Source organism: Fusarium redolens, assembly GCF_020744475.1.
Source record: "Fusarium redolens strain MPI-CAGE-AT-0023 chromosome Unknown BKA55scaffold_5, whole genome shotgun sequence".
NCBI lineage: Eukaryota > Fungi > Ascomycota > Sordariomycetes > Hypocreales > Nectriaceae > Fusarium > Fusarium redolens.
Genome location: NW_025763668.1, coordinates 233,924 through 249,851, shown reverse-complemented (window position 1 = coordinate 249,851; position 15,928 = coordinate 233,924). Strand labels below are relative to the sequence as shown.

The window sequence follows — 15,928 nt, the reverse complement described above, 5'->3', positions numbered from 1 at the left end:
ATGTCGCCATTTGGGTCTAATCATTCGGCACGTTGATATCTCTCCGAGAGGCTTGCGCTAGGAGATAACATTGTGTCAACGGCAAACGCCACATTTCCCAACTCATAATCATGATTCGTGGAGTACCTAATAAGGCTCTGCGGCCCGCAAGCCTCAACGGCCAGACTAAGGGAACCTTCCGCAACGGTCTAAGTGGTCCATTTGCGAAGGCAGGTTTTTCATATGTGATGCTACCCCGTCGAGCATGCCGCTAGATATCAAAAGGGAAGCTAGATCGTCTGCCCCTAGAATACCTTGTCAGTATCCTAGTAGAGAAAACGTTAAAACCCTGGTAGCGGTTATGTAACCCCGGTCCCCGCCAAGAGATTGTTACAGGGGACGGGACGTTATCAAGATTTTTCAACTTTCGAATTAACCGCTTCTCTCCTCCCCCTTCGCTAACGGGTCACGGCCCGCGGATAACACTATTCCCTAAACATATCACTCTCTATGTTATCTCGCCCTGAAACGTGCTTACACGTTACAATCTTCAAGTTGAATCACTCCTCTCATTGGACCCTCGTCTTGGCGATATCTCGATGCCTAACCTTATTTTCTAATATTAGACTTATTTTTTTCTTGTCTTGGTGGCCCCGGAGAAAAAATCACAGTTTAATTAGACGCCGCACTGATACATGACGCTTCTGCGACCTTGCTCGTAAAAGCATCTGAATATTATCCACTCTTCGTTTCCCCGTCCACCAACTGGCCTTGATATCGAGGCCACGCCTTGTCAGTATCACAAACGCAATGGCCCCGTCGTCAGCTTCACTTTTGTAGCAGAAAAAGGTTCTCTTCTTATCACGGTGGCGGGTACTGTATCCTCCGCGGCCGTTATGGGTTACTGTGACACTTGACTTGGCATCAGCTCGCTAGACGTGATCGAACGGAGTCTTCTCGGACCCGGGGAGTAATCAGGGGGCTGGTTAGATTCTGCAACAACGGACAAGGTGCAGGCGGTTTGTGTTACGTGCTGGCAGATGCATGATCCCAACAAACGTGCAACAAAGATACGAGGACGATGACAGCTGAAAAAAAAACAATATTGCGTTTGCGTCTTGACCGGGTCAAGTATTGTCTGACGCTTACAGCACATTGCGAGATTCGAGACTCGAGACTTACAGCAGAGGTTTCATCTAGATCGCCGGATAAGCCGTGTGTAGGAAGTATTCATAACTTACTTTTCCCACGGTTATTTTTGCTCTCTCTCTCACCTTGGCAGATTCCGACGCAATCCTCCCTCTTTCTTCTACCAAATCTCCCCCCACCCTCTTCCCCTGTAGAAGCAGAGAAGATCATCACCTTCGCTTTTCCTTCATTCTCGTTCTTGTTCCGTGAGAGAGTTTTCCCACGTGAACCATGACTTCCGAAAAGTCACCAATGGCTTCGGAAAAGTCTGCCTCTCGCTTCATAGAGTCTGGTGTTCTCCAGCCACCGAGTCCAACTGCTGACGCTGCTACTCTCAAGAGACTTGAGGCTGGTGATCATGGCACGCAGAAGACGTCGGAATGGCCTACGAGGAAATGTCCCCCGTCGAGATCCGCTCATAGCTCATATTCGGGTACGCCTGCTGCAATGCAGATTCCCGATGCCGCGGCTGCGGATCTGCCTGTTGTAAGTTGTTATTTTTTTGCTGTCCATTTGAGTGGATTTGTTTCATATCGTCGGCATCAACTTTTCATCCCTTGCATGCTGATCCTGCTTGTCCCAATTCATCCATGTTGTGGCACGGTAGACATTGCTACCTACCAGCATATCGCAGCCTGCAATGCATCATCGTCGTCACAAATACTAACACAAATAGGTCGCGAGGTATATTGCTCGCCGTGCAACTCTTCTAGGCTGGTTCGATGAACCTGCCGCTACCGCCATCACAAGCGGCTGGTCGTCAACATGCATTGCCCTCAAGAGGCCAGACGGCACATACATCTACAACCCAGATGATCCAAGCCCAGACTTGGTCGCTGCTGTCAACCGCCTCAATGAGAGTGCCGTTGTTTCTATGGCCTCTGAGGTCACTAACTCAGTGCTAGACAGCATCAAGCCTGGACAGGCGAGTCTAGTGAATGAAGACACTGGCGCTCGCATTCCCATCATTCCCAGTCTTGCAGATGTTCATGACACGCTTGTGCATTTGACAAGTTCATGCATTGTTGTCCAAGAACGATGTGTTCTCATCTGGGCTCATGAGGCAAGGACTGTCCTCACAGTGGCTCACAATGTTGAGAAGCAGATGCTGGGTATCGTAAGTCTACCTCTCTCCTCAAAGGTTCAACATCTAATAATCTTTTTGCAGATCGTAGGCCCCAATATGCCTCGCGGTCTTCTCGCCCAAACAGAAGAGCAATCCGTCAACGGCATGCCAACGCCAGTTCGTGGTGCCATTGATGAGAGAAACGAGGTCTACCAGGCCGCTATCAAGGTTGAAGAGGGCGGCGAGGGAGATGAAGACGTTGAGGGACAGGAGCTCAAGCGTCCGACTCTTCTTGTCCACTCGTTCCGAATTGGTATTGTTATCATGCTGGTTATTCTCACGCAGAGCGTGGGTGTTTCAAGAGTGAGTTGCAGCAATGCGAGTAATGAGTGATGGCTGACATTGAGTAGTTGATCCGACAATGGTCTTGGGATGGCGATTACAAGCGCTTTATCCTGTGCGTTGTCATTCCGCCTCTGTGCGTATTGTCATTGGTAAGAATTCGCTCACCCCGATCGGTTTGAGTATTTGCTGACTTTATCCAAGTTCTTCTTCATCGTCGTTGTCAGTAGTGTCTTCCAACTGCTTCTACCAGCTGGAATTTGCTTGAGGAACTCAAAATTCCATTCTGGTAATTACTTTACTCTTGAGATATATAGCAAGTCTGACCTTGTGCGACAGCCGTCAAGCCCAACCCCAAGCGTTACAGGGACTACCAACTTCCTCACATCACTGTGCAGATGCCCGTCTACAAGGAAGGTCTCAGAGGGTAAGCTCAATTTCACCTGACGAGTGTTTGTCTCATTCAACTGACTTTCTCAGTGTCATCGTACCTACAATGGTCTCCGTAATGGCCGCAATCCAACACTATGAAAACCAAGGCGGCACCGCATCGGTATACATCAACGACGACGGCATGCAATGCATCCAGCCCGAGCTCGCCGCCGCCCGCAAGCAATACTATCGCGAAAACGGCATCGGCTACTGCGCCCGTCTTCCCAACAAGAAATCCCCCAAGTCCAAGTCCTTCCTCTCTTGGTTCAAGCGCTCACCCCCTGTTGATCCTGACGTCGACAACCAAGATGAATCAGAAGTCAGTCCCCAAGGCCGCGCTAACGAGCTCGGTTTTGTACGCAAGGGAAAGTTTAAAAAGGCCAGTAATATGAACTACTGTCTTGCGTTCTCGAATAGGGTTGAGGATGAGATGTTGAGACTTACGGAGCTTGAGTGTGAGGCTAGGGGTTGTGCGTACGATGATTTAAGTGCTGAGGATGATGATCGGTTGTATGAGCAGGCGTTGCAGAATATGGTTGATGCGGATGAGGGTAAAACGTGGGCGGAGGGGAATATCCGCATGGGTGAGATCATCCTCCTCATCGACTGCGATACCCGTGTTCCCATCGACTGTCTTCTCTACGGCGCTCTCGAGATGTATGAATCTCCTGAAGTCGCTATTCTCCAGCATGGATCAGGTGTTATGCAAGTTGCGCACAACATCTTTGAGAACGGCATCACATACTTCACCGACATTGTGTACACAGCCATCAAGTATGGTGTCGGCACTGGGGATGTCGCGCCGTTTGTGGGACATAATGCGTTCTTGAGATGGAAGGCTATCCAGAGTGTTTCGTTTGTTGATCCCTCGGACAAGGTCACCAAGTGGTGGTCTGACTCGCATGTTTCGGAGGACTTTGATATCAGTTTGAGAGTTCAGATGGCAGGTATGGTGTGTCGGTTGGCGACGTATCATAATGGTGGGTTCCAGGAGGGCGTGTCGTTGACGGTTTATGATGAGTTGAACAGATGGGAGAAGTACGCTTATGGATGCAATGAGCTTGTCTTCCATCCTTTGTAAGTCCTGAGCCTCTATTGCTTTCTGTACAACTGCTAACCTTTCACAGCTACCAGTGGATATACAAAGGTCCTGTTACTCGACTCTTCCTCCGCTTCCTCTGGAGTAACATGCCAGTCACCAGCAAGGTTTCCATTCTTGCCTACATCTTCACCTGTAAGTTCCCAACCTTCACCCCTTTTGAGTAACACTCTGACGATTATAGACTACGCCATCGCAGCTGGTATGCTTCTCACTCTGGTCAACTACGTCCTCGTTGGTCTCTTCTTCCAAGACCTCGATCAATTCTACACTCCATCATGGGGTATCTGGGTCTCCCTGCTAGTCGTCTTCAACGGCGTCGCCTCCATCGCCACCAGCATGACCCGTCACCGTCTCAAGGAAAAGTCCTTCTGGGTCGCTATCCTCGAAGCTTGCAAATGGCTTCCCTTCCTTCTTCTCTTCTTTGGTGGTATCAGTATCAACTGCGCCAAGGCTCTTCTATGCCACGCCTTTTCCGTCAACATTGAGTGGGCGTCGACATCTAAGGAGCTGGGTCCTACGGGTATCTACATCGGGTTGAACAAAATGATGCATCGGTTCAAGTGGACGTTCCTCATCTGTATCATTCTTGCCGCTGGTATGATGTACATGGCTTTTGGTGCACCTTGGGGTTGGACTATTGCTCCTGGCAAGTTCTCTGCGGGTACATATGCTATTGTGCCTTTGGCTGTTCAGGTTTCTTGCGCGTTTGCTCTGCCGCTCTTCCTCGGCTTGACTTAATTGAGGGTATATATCAATGGAAAGATGGATGAGTTACGGTAACGACTTTAGATATACGAACTAGTTAGCTTAATAGATTGTGTCGTCCAATATGTCGACTAGGCAATGCAGGATCCGTGCCATTGCTCAATTGCTTAAGTGAGAGGTGTTCATTTCTGGAACAATCTTCAGTCTTCCCAAGTGAGGGTGCTCTGGGACGTATGGATTACGATAGTGTCGAAGCAATACATCAACTAGAAGCGTAATTGGTTTAGTGGTAAAATTCTCCGTTGCCATTCGAGTAACGTCGGGGAGCCCAGGGTTCGATTCCCTGATTACGCATTGACATCGTCGTTTGTGACGATTTAATTCTTTTGTTCCTGTTTATTTTTGATCTGTCATTAATCATGGTGTTCTGGGATGGCTCTTCCCAGCCTCATCGTGGCTGGTTTCGTTTTGGCGTACCTTTACACCTACTGCACCTTCCTTTCGAACACGTCATTGCCTAAGGACAATGAGTTAAAATTCGATTTGCATTATTTTATGGATGAAAGAGAAAATGGACAATATCAATTGACATGTTGACTTGGCATTAGAGGTTTTGGGGGAATGAATGAGTAAAATTATCTGGTTACTTCCCTTACGTTTCCAATAAGACATTTTTCATTACATGCCAACAAACTCAGAGACGAAACTTAAGCATACTAAAATATATTTCCGTTCCTAGAGCTAATTTCTTGCCGCTTTAACTTGATTTGGCACCTCAGTTCAAGCCCAGCGCCTGAGCAGGCTTATTTTTGGGCTTACATACCTGGTCCGGGCCCTCTGTACAGGGTACATGACCGAATCTGGCCGCATACCTGTTTTGCGTTCGTCCCATTACTAATACAAAACCACCCATATTTATCAGGGCGAAATGCACTTACACTAATAGATAAAGACTAGCTGTGAGGATTATTATTGATATTTATTATACTGTAAAGGTGGTCATTGACTCATTAAAGACGTTCATTTAGGTATGGCTGCCAGTGAGTATAAAGACAGTGGATTAGGCCTTATTATTTTATGCCTTATAGGACTTTGCTCTGTAGAAATCTGTGTTCTCAGTGGCTTCCCAATATTGGCTATATTTCTGCTCAGGGGAGTGGCTGATACTTCTGGAAACCTATACCCCGAGGTTAACTGTCCACTCTTCTGTGATTACGCGATGTAATAAGGGCGGCTGAAATCCTGCATATGTGCTTGTAGTCTATGTCCCATTTCTCATCGGTGGCTTCTAAAGCAAGGCATGTCGAGCCATAGACCAAATAGTGATTTACCTTTTCAGTGCAGTTCAACAGCGGGGTGCTGGCTATCTTGAAGAGGACTCAGACAGATATTACAAATCACAGCTTATGCTCTTTGTTTCCTGCGATCCTGGTTCTTTTTAACACCATCATACATACTGAAGTCAACTAAATTGGCTTCCCGCAGGCGCCACAGTTGTCCTAGATGGCTAAAAACAGGTTTTACATGCCTTTCACAGCTCATGCGGTTGCATCATAGGAGTCATTATGCATGACAACGCGTTATTATCACTCCTTCCTCGCCTGTGATGAAATCTACAAACAGAGGTGGGCACACCTTATGCGAGTCTCTGACCACACCAATGACCCCATATCATCCAAGTACAGCGGGCAAGTAATCGGAGCAATCACGACCCCGTAAACTTGCAGCCAAGCCTTCGGTGTGGTCAAGAGACGTGTCGAGACCGCCTATGTGACGAGACATACAGCCAACAGCATCCAGGACTCGCTTGCTTTTTCCTAATATCGAATAGCTTCATGTCTGACTTGCCTTACACCTTCCTTTATGGGATAAATGCTTCTGCTGTAGGGTTGCTATGCGTTATAGTGGCTTCCACCAAGCATCTTACCACCAGTACATCTAAGCAGGTTGTGGGTTGCCCATTTTGGGCACCAACTCGTCAGATGGGAGATGATCTTTCCCTGGGAATTAAACAAGGCAAATTTCCTTATCGCTGTGCTCGCCCTGCCTTTTGCGACCCATTCTTGCTCTTTTGCGTGCTGTTCAGCGTTTTCTCACAGCATCTCCACGTCTTTTCCTAAAACAGCACAATGTCACAAATACCATCAGACTATCAGTGCCAGTGCATATCCTGTTCTAATAGTAAATATCATACTCGATCAGTAACTAAATCTTGCACAAACCAAATATCGGTTCAGGAGCAGCAGGCCGGAGTGCAAGCTTCATCGCTTCTAGGGTCACGGCAATCATCACACACAGCCAGTGGCAGAAAGGGGCATCTGGTATCAAGGCTTATGCAAGCTATTATTCGTTATTGGACTTTTATGATGCTGGACCAGCAGGTCCTCATAAGCCAAAGTCAGCCGGACGATATACCCTCCAGTCCTGCCACTACTCTCAGTAACGATAACACGAGCGATGGAGGGTCTACGGCCAGTTTTTCCAAAGGCGATAAATCCTCTGATATTGAGGAAGCATCAGTGGATGGTTCAGTGAAGGAAGGGGTGTCAACGACCGAAATGGATCACGCCTTGAATGAAGATGCAGATCTAACGAAGTTCACTTTAAAGAGTCTTTTGTTAGGCGAGGAACTCAAGAGGCTCCAGGTCTGGAGAACATCTTTTTCCAACGACGAGCTGGATCGACTACCTACTATCGACCACGAAGTTGCACAGAGCGTACTAAAATGCTTGACTAGCGTGGCCAACATACTGATTGAAGAGTCAAGTCAGTCATCCCATACTTCCAATTCTTGACCACAGTATTTGCTAATACATCAAAAGAGGAGTGGCGGACCAAATCAGAGCCAGATGATCTTGAGACCGAAGGGATAATTCTAGAGAGTCTACTGAAAGAGATTGAGATAAAGACATCGGAATCCAATGTTGAAAACGAGGCAATGACGGATTGTAGTGGTATTTCAGAGTCAGATGAATCTTATCTGACCATTGGGAATCAAAGTTTAATCAAAGGTCTCAAATATGAGATTGACAGACTTCAAATGCTTTCTCACTCTTTGCGCCTTGGAATGAGGACCGGATTCATATTTACAAATAATTAAAATTCTTGATACCTTATATATAAACTCTTGTTAAATGAAATATTACTTCGAAGACAACACACTAGGTTCCCAGGCTATATATACACCATGTTTCAGGACTTCTAATCAATAGTCTCCTGACACTCCATGTCATCTACTTCACTCCGCTTAACCATTTCCCTGAGAGGACTAATGACTGACTGATAAAAAGTCCGCTGGAACATTTCATAGTCGCTTTGTTCATCGTCGCTGCTTTCACCATAAGCCATGCAGTAGCGAACTGCCTCCTGGTATTGAACACTTGTCTCAGTTCCCAAACGACTCAATTCCTTATCCAGCTGTTGCTTGATGATCTGCCCTTTGAGCTCCTTCCAAAGCCCAAGCTCCAGAAGAACATGTCCGAGATGGTACATGAACCTTTTTGGCCTTCCAGATCCGTGGTCGAACATCGCGGTTTGCAGGAATGGCATCTTCTCAGATTCAATGGGATAGAATTTGATATCTCGTGTACCCCATCCATCTCCAAGCCATTCTCTCCAGCCATACCGGAGAGTGGCTTCGGCAAGCTTTAAAGCCAGCTTGAAACGGTTGTTTCGAAGGGCTCGACTACGTTGGAAGAGAGTGAGATAGCGCCGATATTTCTTTCTCTTATTCGACTGCAGCATCGTCTGCTGCCCCTCCCTTATAATTTTGGAGAGAGTGAGAGGTTTATATCGTGTCTTTGGTCTCTTCTTCTCATCCAAGTAGAATATTTGGTGGCCGCTATCCTGATCAACAGCTATACACATGGCTAGACGATCGCTGCCTTGTGCAAGACTTCCAGGACATACCTGAACCCGGCAAAATTCAGCAAAGTTTTTTGATGTTTGTATTCGCTGATCTGACGATGACGCAGTGCCAGATGAGTATCCAGAGTCACGGCGCCAACGTTGACGAAGCCCATTCATTACTGTCACCAAAGGCGAAGACGGCTCTGAATAGACAGCGTCACTCTCGTCCCCTGGAAGGACCAATCTGGAGTGAGCCTCAAACCAGATGTAGTCTCCCTTGGTAAAGTTTGACTCTATAGCAACGTGATGGCCGGTGATGGCAACTTCATTTGGATTGATACAAAGTGGCTCCTGTTCTTGCACTGGTACAAGTCCAACGAGAGCTGTATGTCCGTGTGCTTGCTCTTGGCCATTCACTGGGCAGGCTTCACACCAGTGACGATAGAGTGTCTTCGTGGCTGAACTTGAAATGTAGAGTCGGGTGTAGTTCGTTGTTGATTGAGATGCTGGTTGGCAGTTTGAAAGCCGGTAGACCAAGCTTTCGATAGCGGAAACATCAAATCCAATCTTTTCGATGAGCATATTGAGGTCTTTGAAGATCTTTGAATTTTGAATCTTACGTTCACTTGACCGACCCTATCGCCCATTCATTAGCGTTCCGATACGCCACTGGATTCGATTCTTACCTGGCTTCGAGTGGGAACTTGTGGGAATGAATTGATAGCGTCCTGTAGTTTGTCACGTATATTGTCTAGTCTTTGCTTCAGATCCTCCATGCTGTTTTCACCTATCGACCCCTCGCTTTGCCGAGTCTTTTTCGTAGCTGTAAACCATTGTTCCACAAGCGTTATGTGAACCTTGATTCTCATTTTCTGATCGCTGGCCTTGTCACGGAGTTGCTTCACACAAGTCGCCCTTACATGAGGAGTTCGGTCTAGCAGTATTTCGTATTTTTCCATCAAACTGCTGTTGACGTTACAGATGTAATGGAAGTCGGCTTCTGAAATTCCCGGTGGCAGTTCTTGCATGGTCTCAGATTCAAAATCCTCATCCTGATCCTCTTCAAGAGCCGGAATTGGTCCGAAGTAGAAATCGTCCTTGATGGTAGATGGTGTTGAGGCTGTCGCTTGAAGGGGACTGAGCTTCAAGGTTTTTATAATAGCTTTTCGAATCTCTAGCCGGTCTCCGATGGCGCCGTTGACTTGGATCGAACTGTGATTTGCCTGGTTTCCAGAAGCATGGTGAGAGATTGTTTGAGAGTCCATTTTAAGCTATTTCAATAAGACTGGGGTTGAATAGAACATGGAAAGGGCGTGGGAAAAAAAAGACCAGGGACACATATGATAGTTTCATCAGATGATCAGTTACACAAGTAGATGGAAAGATAAATCTGGGACCCCAACAGCCCCCAAACTTGAGGCTCGGTCTGGTGGACGGAATCAAATGCAGAAAGGCTAAGCCTCCACTGATATTTTCAATGGTATGCATAGGTGAGTTCGCAAAACAATATTATCATGCATGTCATCAAATAGTAGTCAGCCTGGTTGGCTGCCCGATGTGACGGAACTGCATTGCATTGCATTTACACGTAGCTTTGGAAAACAGCCCATGGGCTTTGCTTAGACCACGACAAAATAACCCCTCCTCTACCAAAAACGTCACAGCCTACCGCCGAATGGGTGTCCTCTCCTTTCCAATCAGATAGTGCAAAAATGAACAGCTGATTAAAAGGTGTATTTACTCGTGTGAGGCTTAGGAAGAAGAACCAACGTGGCCGCAATCAATGCCAGTCAGCATGCATGCCTTACTGGAGGGCGGAAATTCCCTCTGTGGGCTTTTTAGCCGTATCAGTGTACTGAGTTTGTAATTTGAAGTGGCTATAGGCCCGGACCCGTTCTTCTGAATTCCTTTGCCTTCAATCTGCCTAGCCACTTAGCAGTAAATCCACTTTACCAATACTTCCACCATGGTGATTTTCATATCCAAATACCTTTGTCTGTCATTGTGACTAACACAGTTGTATTTACAGATTGACCCTATCGGAGCAGTAGCAGCCGCTACTGCCACAATTGATCAATCGCTCAAACTTATCCGAAGAGTCTCTACAGCCATAGAGATCCATAAAAATGGCAGGAAAGATCTAGAGTTCATTTGCAATGACCTCTCCAGTATTGCTCAAGTCATAGAACTTGTCCAAACCATCAAAGAAATCAGAACCAAAGGAGTTCTCAAGGCCTTAGCAAATATGCTAAAGCATGCTGAAAAGCTAGACAATCATGTCCAACAGGTCAAAAAGAAGTCCAGCACAGGATCTTCGTGTCGTCGCGTTGCTCACCACTTCATGACCGGCCCTGAAGATTTAGAGCACGCCAATAGAATGGTCACGGAGCTAGCAACTCTCAAAGCCACGCTCATCCTTCATATTCAAGTTGCTCATGTTGGTCTTGTTGTCCAAAACGATCAGGACAAGCAGGAGAACCCGGGTTGCACTCACATGTTGGACAGTTCAGTTCTTCATGAGGTCAATCAAGTTGTTGAGCATAGACTCGGCAAGGGACAAGGGTTAAAGATAGCTGAAGTCCTTCAAGGCAAGAGCCCAGACGGTACGTATTCTGGCTCTTCTGTCATGGGAGACAGCTAACCTAGCTTTCATAGATGATGGAATGATTCGCCTTACGCAAGAGGAATATGAATGCCTCATATTTTATAGCTTGGATGAAAGTCAATCCAACCAAGAACTCGGTAAGCCAGGTCCTAAGGGGACATAATTTGGGAAACTAATATTAAACAAGGTACAATTCGCGTTGCCAATAACCAAACCTTTGATCAAGCGTTGCAAATAAACGGATTCATAAGCGATGACTGGATGGAGTTTGCTCAGAACTTGACCATCGAGGATAATGAGGCTCGCAACCAGTCTATCCAGGTAAATGTGCCTACTAAGAGACAGGATTTTACCGCGCTTTTGGCTGTCAGAAACAAAACTCTCGAGATGATGCCGAGTTCGGGTTGGGCGCCAGCCCCACTGATGCCAAAGCAGACTATTGGAAGCCTGGAATGAATTCGTATTTTCTCTTACGACTAGTTGAGTGTAAAGGGGTATGTTTCATGATTCGCGGAGGGGGGCTGAAGAATAGGCCGTAAAAGCGGCAGTCCGTGACAGGTCACGCGTCACTTGAGTTTCGTTTCCTAATACCAAGATATTCAAAGTCCCAATCCAGGACGAAGCATGATAATAGGTGGAAACAGTTTACGTGATACATTAATTCTAGAATTGAGAATATTAGTCTTCCAGGTCCAAACTAGTCCAACGCATCGCTTTCTACAAAAACAGCATCATCAGCGAAGAAAACCAGGCCATTGCACGTAGCCAGGACCTGAACATTCAGTCCAGCATAAGATAAATGCCTTACATAAGCGGCTTTTCGGGCGACAGTTATTACCGTTACAGATCCGCGTTACTGTTAATAATAGGGCTCTGGAAATAAGATATCTGACAGTATGGCGCCAGTGTTTTGGATCTTAGTAGTGAACCTATAGTTGGCTGTAGGACGCTCCCCAGCTGCTGGCTGTAGAAGCGGTTTAGGGCGCGATACGTCCAGAGTCTTGTCGCGTTAAGAGCGGAATGAGTCAGTCCAAGAATTATGCCCATTATGGTAAGCCGGCCGCTGCCCTATATTAGGAGTTCCGGCCACAAGAGTCGTAGCTCTGGGGCGCTATGGATAATGCGGGCTATTTGCGGACTCCGTTCGTGAACCGAGAGACACTTACAGCCTCCTACAACTCAACCAACCCTATCCAGCCTCGGCCCAAGATAAGCACATAACTCACGAATCAAGTATCCCCCTGTCATTTCGCATTGTACGAGTAAGGGCCCCAGCTGGGTACACCATTCTTGGTCTTCGGAGACCCAATAGGCTTGAGTGTCATTTTGTCACCTTGACAGGTATACGTGGCCTTGCCGTTGGAGAAATAACCTCCGCCAGGTGCAAGATCAAATTTGGTGTCGACGCCCAGTGACGGCACCTTGGCCTCGGCAGTCCCCGACCCCTTGGTGAAGGAAAGGCATAATGTCCCAGAACCGTCTCCTCCTGAAGCCGTGGAGACGACACCAGTCGCTTTCCCGTTGACCACAACGCTGACCGGTGTGTCCCTGTCCAGCAGCGTCTGAACATACGCGACGGTGAAGCCATCATACGTAAACGTGGCCTGTTTGCCGTGGAACTCGAGTTTGGCGGTTCCGCTGACCCGCACATCCTTGACGGTAACGTGTGGGATGGCTGTTAGAATGTCCTCCATAAATTTCCGAGTCGTTGGGATATCAAGACTCCAAGACTTTTTCAAACATGAGTCCATCGGAATCTTCGAGCCCTTGCAAGAGCCTTTGGCTGTCGACGCTGGACGAGGACGTCGAGTCGGGCGAGGACGCTTGACAGTGGTTGTTGAGCACTCTTTCTTACCGGCCCCTTTTCCAGAGCGCCTCTTGCAGCATTCCTTGTCTTCGTATTCCTGGACGAAGCTGATCTCAACCTTGTCTGTGTCTTTGTCCTCGGTCGAGGTGAAGAGTATAAAAACCGCTACTGGGCCCGAGGCACAAGGAATAGTGATGACACCTTCTGATCCACCGCCTGATGCATCGCTAGGGAATGCATTCCAAGTGTTTGGATCTACAAGCCTCCATGCCAGTCGCTGGTTCCCTGTGGTGGACGCATAGAGCTTGATATTCTGGCCTGGATCGAAGGACGTTGAAAACTCCCTTATGGTAAACGGGGAGGTTTCCAAGACGGCAGTTCCCTCGGTGGCATCCTCGTCGACAGACCATATGATACCAATATCGTCAGGAGTGTTAATTCTCGGGACATCTCCACCGCCTGAATCTACGATAGAACCAATGGTGAAGGATTTGGCAAATTCGAAAAAGTCGTCTGCAAATGTGGCATAAGCGGCGAGGCGGGCCCGCTCTTCGTTTTCACTGTTTGTAAAAACAGTTGACGTGACAAACTGGTGGATGTAGGTCAAGTCGTGCGAGGGTTCGAGAGACTGGAACCATATGTTGGCGTTGTACTCATTCCTCCAGATGGGGACCCCTGGGTCGTAATGTACGGCACGGCTCCACTCGTCATTTACTCGAGGGAACACGAGGTTGCTAAAATAGTCGGCCGACGACTCCACCACCCACCGTGACGGGCCTACAGGAGGGGTCTGCCCTCCGTTGAACTCTTGCTGCACGCAGTGGTAGATCTCGTGGGCAACGCCCTGCATGGCCTTCGGATCCATCTTGAGAGCCTGTTCCGCGCCCCAAAACTCAAAGCTCCTGATCTGGCAGGGGCCGTTTGGTATGGGAAACGACGCATCGAGAGAAGCTTTGGGGTTCGGAGCAGCCCCGAGGATGATGACGAGGTCCGGGACCGTTGCGAAGTTCCCATAGTAGGCGACACTCTCGGTGATGGCTTCGTGCAGCAGGGAATCGACGAGCTTGGCACTGGTGCTCCAGTCCTCGGTGTAGATGACGCTGACTTTTGTGTTTCCAATGGTCTTTGGGTAACCCTCTAGCATTCGACATTGGCCGCCGACGGTGAAGCTATCTCCAGGTTTGACACCTGGCCAGAACTTGGCACAGCTGAAAGCACCCTCCTGGGCCAACGCAAACTGGATAGTCGCGCCGAGCAGAAGAAGTGCATTCCACATTGTAGATGAGTAAAAAGGCAATATGATGTGGATTATGTATTTGCAAGTTTGTATATAGCAGCGATGGCAAAACATTTCGTATCCTTTTATTATATAAGAGCCCGACCTAGGAGGAGGAGGAGCCCCGGTTTTCAACGGAGCCACCACCTCATAGGCTGTTGGCACTGTTTCTTGATGGTTACCACACTATTAAGGAAAAAACATCCTTTCAGCAGCACTTGAAAAAATGGGTCAAAGGTCTGTTAAAGAATAGGGTCGTTCCGTGGGTAGTAAAAAAATTGAGGACACTAGCTAAGTTTTGCCGAAGAGAAAGCCATCAAGCCTCTGATGTCACGATTAGAGGTTGCTATGGCTCGTTGTAACCCTCTGGGCAGTGGCTTACACTAAACCCCTGTCCATTGAAACATGGAGCCAATCTCCAACTGTGAGAATGATGGTGAATTCTGAGCTGAATATCATCTCCTGATAATTACGGAGCGTAGCAACCGTCCCGTAACGGAGATGGAAGTAGTAGGAAAATAAACACTTTACCGCCATTTATAAAATATCCAATACAAGTATACCGCCCACTCACAAAAGCTCCTCCAATTACCAAGGATCTACAACCAACAATACAAAATTCAAGACCTGTTCAACATTGACTATAAGGTTGGCGAGCAAGCTGCTTTCTCTCTAAGTCCCTATGACTTTAGCGAGGGGCAATTGACCATTTTGGGCGACAGGAGGGCTTTGAAATGCATGACTGAGCTGGCAAAATGCATCGTCGGGAGGGACCTAGTCGATGTCCTCGCACTTCAACTTATCAAAAGCAATGATCTTTCTGCTGGTCCTATTGGAGCTTGAGGCCGAAGGCTTTGGTACTATCACGCTTCTACAGTCTAACTGGCTGAGTAGTGTACCTTCGCGTTATTGCTGACATGATATGCGCACACGTGACTCCTAATACTGAATGATAGAAATTAGGCATCAACGTTTACAAGTTCATGAGTTTCGTCATATCTTTCAGCAAACATACCAAGATGGACATCACCAAATACGCAGCCAGGCCGGAGAGCTACGACAATCTATCAGAGTTCCAAATTACTAACTTCTTTGCTAACGCTTCCATCACGAGAGCTCAATGCGACGACTTTGCTGCCCAACTTCTCGATGGTTCTGTTTCTGCTACACCAGTTCAAGGAGGGAATAACTATACTGTCGAAAGTAAGGAGGTATTAAAGGTAGTACAGTTTCGGTCCTCGCAAGTTGATATGGCAAAACTTGAGCTTGCTTAGCAAGTGTACGCCAACTTCGTGCCTCAAGGTATATACCAGTAGATTCATGTGCGACACTCACCTAAATAAGATGTGATGAAACATAAGCATAAGCTTTAGTACGCTTTATATAGATCAAGTATCTTTCTTCTGGTAATGGAATCATTTTGCGACACAGTCATCACAATAAAGTCTGCTCAAGGGTAAGTCACTAAAAAGATCAGATAACAATGCTCAAGTTGAGACCATTTTCGGTAAACATGGCGTGTCAATTCCGAAACAGGCGGAGTAGAGTGATGAAACATGCACCACTTGACGTAACTG

At 47.3% G+C, this 15,928-nt stretch overlaps 6 protein-coding genes and 1 non-coding gene across 7 annotated transcripts; 5 read left to right on the top strand and 2 right to left on the bottom strand.

The window, feature by feature from the left end:
* Positions 1-1,398: 1,398 nt before the first annotated feature.
* On the top strand, positions 1,399-4,847 carry BKA55DRAFT_591732 (glycosyl transferase family group 2-domain-containing protein; the record flags this gene model as incomplete). The annotated part of the gene is made up of 10 exons (XM_046195293.1): positions 1,399-1,653; positions 1,844-2,284; positions 2,336-2,596; positions 2,644-2,727; positions 2,780-2,864; positions 2,915-3,002; positions 3,056-3,959; positions 3,999-4,084; positions 4,135-4,241; positions 4,291-4,847. 10 exons carry the CDS (start codon positions 1,399-1,401, stop codon positions 4,845-4,847), a joined length of 2,868 nt encoding a protein of 955 aa, XP_046051615.1.
* A 239-nt stretch (positions 4,848-5,086) lies between these two features.
* On the top strand, positions 5,087-5,168 carry BKA55DRAFT_t137. Its single transcript has one exon. It is a non-coding gene; the product is annotated as a tRNA-Gly (tRNA).
* A 2,009-nt stretch (positions 5,169-7,177) lies between these two features.
* BKA55DRAFT_591731 (uncharacterized protein) lies at positions 7,178-7,914 on the top strand (the record flags this gene model as incomplete). The annotated part of the gene is made up of 2 exons (XM_046195292.1): positions 7,178-7,580; positions 7,637-7,914. The coding sequence occupies 2 exons, from the start codon at positions 7,178-7,180 to the stop codon at positions 7,912-7,914; spliced, it is 681 nt and encodes a 226-aa protein (XP_046051614.1).
* A 9-nt stretch (positions 7,915-7,923) lies between these two features.
* On the bottom strand, positions 7,924-10,122 carry BKA55DRAFT_673323 (uncharacterized protein). Its single transcript, XM_046198024.1, has 2 exons — positions 9,350-10,122; positions 7,924-9,299 (listed from the first exon to the last, which is right to left on the bottom strand). Exons 1-2 carry the CDS (start codon positions 9,926-9,928, stop codon positions 8,016-8,018), a joined length of 1,863 nt encoding a protein of 620 aa, XP_046051613.1. The 5' UTR covers positions 9,929-10,122; the 3' UTR covers positions 7,924-8,015.
* Positions 10,123-10,480: 358 nt separating this feature from the next.
* On the top strand, positions 10,481-11,964 carry BKA55DRAFT_561760 (uncharacterized protein). The gene is made up of 4 exons (XM_046192190.1): positions 10,481-10,632; positions 10,693-11,266; positions 11,319-11,405; positions 11,456-11,964. Exons 1-4 carry the CDS (start codon positions 10,630-10,632, stop codon positions 11,722-11,724), a joined length of 933 nt encoding a protein of 310 aa, XP_046051612.1. The 5' UTR covers positions 10,481-10,629; the 3' UTR covers positions 11,725-11,964.
* A 233-nt stretch (positions 11,965-12,197) lies between these two features.
* BKA55DRAFT_561757 (uncharacterized protein) lies at positions 12,198-14,492 on the bottom strand. The gene has a single exon (XM_046192189.1). It carries the CDS (start codon positions 14,424-14,426, stop codon positions 12,513-12,515), a length of 1,914 nt encoding a protein of 637 aa, XP_046051611.1. The 5' UTR covers positions 14,427-14,492; the 3' UTR covers positions 12,198-12,512.
* An 847-nt stretch (positions 14,493-15,339) lies between these two features.
* BKA55DRAFT_561755 (uncharacterized protein) lies at positions 15,340-15,787 on the top strand. Its single transcript, XM_046192188.1, has one exon. It carries the CDS (start codon positions 15,371-15,373, stop codon positions 15,623-15,625), a length of 255 nt encoding a protein of 84 aa, XP_046051610.1. The 5' UTR covers positions 15,340-15,370; the 3' UTR covers positions 15,626-15,787.
* The last annotated feature ends 141 nt before the right edge of the window (positions 15,788-15,928 follow it).

What these genes read in the sequence shown, in the direction of transcription:
- BKA55DRAFT_673323 (XM_046198024.1), bottom strand. Translation starts at nt 9,928, where the DNA reads ATGGACTCTCAAACAATCTCTCACCATGCTTCTGGAAACCAGGCAAAT. An exon ending in AAGTTCCCACTCGAAGCCAG is followed by an intron (nt 9,300 to 9,349) that starts GTAAGAATCGAA and finishes AATGGGCGATAG; the next exon opens with GGTCGGTCAAGTGAACGTAA.
- BKA55DRAFT_561760 (XM_046192190.1), top strand. An exon ending in TCAAGGCAAGAGCCCAGACG is followed by an intron (nt 11,267 to 11,318) that starts GTACGTATTCTG and finishes TAGCTTTCATAG; the next exon opens with ATGATGGAATGATTCGCCTT. An exon ending in TCAATCCAACCAAGAACTCG is followed by an intron (nt 11,406 to 11,455) that starts GTAAGCCAGGTC and finishes ATATTAAACAAG; the next exon opens with GTACAATTCGCGTTGCCAAT.
- BKA55DRAFT_561757 (XM_046192189.1), bottom strand. Translation starts at nt 14,426, where the DNA reads ATGTTTTGCCATCGCTGCTATATACAAACTTGCAAATACATAATCCAC.
- BKA55DRAFT_561755 (XM_046192188.1), top strand. Translation starts at nt 15,371, where the DNA reads ATGGACATCACCAAATACGCAGCCAGGCCGGAGAGCTACGACAATCTA.